Source organism: Culex quinquefasciatus, chromosome 3, assembly GCF_015732765.1.
Source record: "Culex quinquefasciatus strain JHB chromosome 3, VPISU_Cqui_1.0_pri_paternal, whole genome shotgun sequence".
NCBI classification, from domain to species: domain Eukaryota; kingdom Metazoa; phylum Arthropoda; class Insecta; order Diptera; family Culicidae; genus Culex; species Culex quinquefasciatus.
The window spans coordinates 59536752-59541668 of NC_051863.1; the positions used below are offsets into that span (position 1 = coordinate 59536752).

A 4917-nucleotide genomic window follows, 5' to 3' on the forward strand; every position below is an offset into this window, starting at 1 on the left:
CACCCCTCTATGCAGCAGGGATCACTTTCGTCCTTTTGCACACCTCTTCCTTCGCCGACGAAAAAAGGACGACACAAAAAGGATACACCGGAGGAGTGGGGGAAATCTCTGGATCCGTATAAAATCTGCCCTCACACCCTAGTTCAGACATAGTTCTCGTTCTGTTCTCGAACAAGCAACATCAGCAACCGTTTTCGTGTGCCTTTTTGAGTGTTTTGTGATCAGCAACAGTGTGTGATCGTGATCGTGCCAAAATGTCTCGATCGTTCCTTGTGGATTCGTTGATCGCCAGTGATAGCAAGCCCGCGCCAGTGAAGAGTAGCTCAAATATGAACTATTACAGTCAGTTTACCCAGCTGCCGGTGACTCCGCCGGCCACGTTGCCCTATTCGGCCTGTTACGTCGGCAGTTATCTGTTCTCACTTGGATTACAACAGCAGCAGCAGCAACAGTCGCAACATCTGCTGCCTCATCATCACCTCCCAACGATCGGACATCTGCCCCAGCCGCAGAACCTCACGCTGGATTTGTCCCCGAAGCTGTACCAACCAACGGACGTCCAACCCCCGAAGGGTCACCTCTCGCCCAAAGAGGAGTACTACCGAAAGTTGTACCGCTGCGAAAAGACCCCGGAACGCTTCTCGCCGTACTCGTCACCCCCGGCATCAACCTCCAACCGCTTCTTCCCCTCGGCGTCCACTTCATCCCAGTCCAAATCGTCAACCCCATCGCCAACCCCCCTGGACGTCTCGGCCGGACCGCCGACTACCCCAACCTACGCCATCGACGATGAGCTGTCCAGCAAGCGCATCCGGACGGCCTTCACCAGCACCCAACTCCTGGAGCTTGAGCGCGAGTTCGCCTCCAACATGTACCTCACCCGTCTTCGCCGTATCGAGATCGCCACCCGGCTGCGGCTGTCCGAGAAGCAGGTCAAGATCTGGTTCCAGAACAGGCGCGTCAAGCGCAAGAAGGGCGATGCCCCACTTTGTACCGAGAGTCCGTGCCGCGGTCAGTCGTCGTCGTCGCAAAGTCAGTGCTGCTGTAAGAGTTCCGGATGTGGTGGTGGTGGAAGCGCGGGAAGTGGTTCCGATGGGGAGGACACGATCAGCGTGGGCGAGCGGGAACAGAAGCCGCAGGTTCAGCTGTTGCAGCAACAGGCGTGGGATTTTAGCAAGGGGTTTCATTGAGGGGTTAAGAGTAAGCAGTGATTAGGGCCAGTTTTTTGGAACCAGTGTTTTGTAGATAGGAGAAATTTAAGATCTTTAATGATGAGGAGATATATTTTTTATAAGAGTCGTTAATGTTACAAAAGAGAAGTTGTACAAATAGATAAAGCATAGTTTAGATGATTATATGTCAAGAACAATTAAATATAAAATCAAACAATTAAATCTGAAATTTTTGTTTTAACCTTGGTTTAGATGACATTTAGTATTACAATTTTGAGTTTCATACTTTTGTGGAGACCTTTTCGAAGGCTCATTTTAAACTCCGAAAATAATTCAAGGGCCAAATATTACTGAAATTCACAACTTAGGGATTCAGACAAAAATTGTCAATTACTCCACAGGATTATTGCTTTTTTGAACAAGCTGAAAGTTCAGCGATCGATCAATTACACCTTTGGATTGGTGGTCTGAGACGCTAGTGGCTAGCCAGTCATCCATCAGAATAAAGTGAATTGATTCATAGTGACGAATCGCGTCATTTTCCAATTTTAAATACACTCCGTTCCCTCATAATCCAGAGAAGATTGAAATTCTAAATATAGATGGAAGATCCTTCTAGTGCTTGATCTTATTGTATTATTATTTATATTTATATTTTTCATCAGCATATACAAATGTGATACAGACTATACATTTCCATAATTTCTCAGCCAGTCAGTTTTCAATGGTAGATCCAGACCAACGATAAAAATGTTGCTAATTAAATTGGATTGCTTCAATAATCCCGAAGTGTCGTAGTTTCCCAATAGTAAAACATTTGAATTGCAAAATGAACTGCATTTTCGGACTTTTCAGACAATTATCTGCTATGGATTAGAGGTTTGATTTGATTTCGAAATTTTGTGAATAAAACTACGTTTTTAAAGATCAGTCATTTTTATTTTTAAATTTTGAAAAAATATTACTAATGTGGATGAAAATGAGCAACGAACAAACCGTTCTATTTCCATGGTACGTTTTGAAAACGTGGATATTTCGGAACTCATTTTTCTCCGTGTCCTGTCGATACATTTTGACGTTAAATAACAACTTTTAAAAATCGTTTGCTTATGGGAAGTGAGCAAGCAGGTTTCTCTCAAAAGTTTTGAATTGTTTGGATAGTACGATTAGTGGAAATCAGTGATTTTTATGGAAACATTACAAATTGACAAAGCCATTAAGAGGCAGTATTTGTAAATATTGCTCGGTTTGTTCTAGAGGTCGTATCGAGTTGCTCCGATTTGGATGAAACTTCCAGCGTTTGTTTGTCTATACATGAGATGAACTAATGCCAAATATGAGCCCTCTACGACAAAGAGAAGTGGGGTGAAACGGGCTTTGGGCAAAAACTAACGTTGTAAAATGTTTGCTCTAGAAAAATCGAAAAACTATGAGAAAAACTGCGATTGGCCAAAAAGTTAATACCGTAGGCTTATAGTCCATGAAATTACCTATCTTTTGACCTACGGGAGTATGGGTGTTGGAGGCTGTTGCAAAAAGATATTAAGGTTTTAAAAAAATCCATTTTTGACAGTAATTTGAAAAAGCTATGAGAAAAAATCAAACCAATCCTGGATGTCTATGGCACATTTTGAAGTGGTTCAAAAGACCTTTCGAATGCATATGAGAGAGTTGGAATTGATGAAGTTTTACGGAAATGCGAGCGATTTTAAGTTTTTTTTTATGTTTTTTGACCTCAAACTTCAAAGCCCGTTTTACCCCACTTCCCTTTGTCGTAGAGGGCTCATATTTGGCAAAAGTTCATCTCATGTATAGACAAACAAACGCTGAAAGTTTCATCCAAATCGGAGCACCTCGATACGACCTGTTACACATTGGTGAAAAACTCGCTCTTAAGGGTGCACAGCAATCAAGGAAATTGTTGTCTTCTTACTAAAAAACTGCCAAACTTAGGGGTCATCTATAAAGTACGTCACGCTCTAGGGGGTAAGTGTAGCAAAGTGTGACAAGGGGGGAGGTTGGGCCCGTGTGACTGTGACGTCACGCTATATTATTTATTGGAAATTCAGTCCTCAAATATAAAATATACACCGATTGTTGTCAAACCAACGGGGTCACTTTTAGTTTGAGACTCTTTTTTTAACACAGAGCTCACACTTACCACGTTTGGATTGATTGTAAGTGTGCGTCCCGTGTAAAAAGTCACAGGTCATCACTTTTTAGTTTGACTTTATCAAACCAACGGGGTACAAAACAAAAAAGTGTCAAACTAAAAATGACTTAGCATCGGGGCTTGAGTGTAAACAAACACGATACAAGGCCTCAAGAAACAGTGTTTTTAATGATGGATTTTATATGTTTAAAACAACAGATTTGCAAAAAAATATAAACTACACCCACAGTAGAAAGTCGAGACAATAGCTCTAACAAAATAGAGGAGAAAAGCAACTCGCGACATAATTTTGAGGCTAGGAATTTTGACAGGTATGATTATCATAAAGTATTCGCCTCCTTTTCTCTTCCACAGAAAACCTGGGATCGAGGTAGCTGTCAAACTAGGCCAAAATGTTAAAGTCACTCACAAAATGAGCTTTGAGTGATTTGAGTTCATTTCTGACGTCACGATTTTCTCCTCTATTAAATGGAAGAATAAACCTCTCGCGGGTAAACCACCACGAAATTGTGTAACAGTTCATCTAATTGAGTGGCTTATATAGAGGAGAAAATCGTGACGTCAGAAATGAACTCAAATCACTCAAAGTTCATTTTGTGAGTGACTTTAACATTTTGGCCAAGTTTGACAGCTACATTGTCCCCAGTTTTCTGTGGGAGAGAAAAGGAGGCGAATACTTTATGAAAATCATACTTGTCAAAATTCCTAGCCTCAAAATTATGTCGCGAGTTGCTTTTCTCCTCTATTGCCAAATGACCAACCCGTAGTTATTGAACTTTGGGTACCAAATTTTTTGTTATTAAAAGACGCAACTTTTGGTACCCAGACATGTATAGGTCATCGCTGAAATTTTAAAGTTATCCCAGTTTTAGTGAAAAAAGTAGATATTTTGCCGATTTCGTCATTTTCCGGTTTTTGCGCGCGGCCATGCTGTTTTCGTGGGGAATTGCTGTATATACATATATGCCAAATTGACACTCTAATATTTTTCATTTTTGTATACACTAAAACCCCCGATTAGGCTCAGGCGTTACGCTTTGTATTTCGTCGGTTTTTCTGGGACAACGCAAAATTCTTGCATTTTTTTTTTTTCAAAGAAATTTCTACGTCTTGTGTAGATCTACCAGTTTTTTTTTTTCAAAAGAATGTAAAAACATAAATCTGTTTTCGAGAAATAAACATAATAAAAAACGTAACGCCAGCGCATAAACTGGGGTTTAGTTGACCCTCTTTGACTATTACTCTCAAAACTTAAGTATAAACATTTAACATATTTGCAAAAATCTACACCCAAAGTTAAAGACCAAGCGGATAGTTCTCTCGAAAAGAAACGAGAGGAAAGTACTATTTTGTAACAATATATAGACCTCTCGCGCTTACAACAGCAACAAATCGTGTTCATTCGGTCATTGAAACTGATCATCCCATTGAGTGACTTATGTGGACAAATGGTCACCAAACCATGGTGGCCGATATGGCAAAGGCGCGGTTCAATATGCCGAAGGTTTTGGATTGGAGTCTCGGTATCGGCATTTTTTTTTTTTGAATGGTCAACTTTTTAGAAAATGATCC

The 4917-nt window shown here is 40.7% G+C and overlaps 1 protein-coding gene across 1 annotated transcript; it reads left to right on the forward strand.

Annotated features, from left to right (window-relative positions):
* The first annotated feature begins 254 nt into the window (after positions 1-254).
* Positions 255-1190, forward strand: LOC6042269 (homeobox protein Hox-A4). Its single transcript, XM_001851354.2, has one exon. It carries the CDS (start codon positions 255-257, stop codon positions 1188-1190), a length of 936 nt encoding a protein of 311 aa, XP_001851406.2.
* The last annotated feature ends 3727 nt before the right edge of the window (positions 1191-4917 follow it).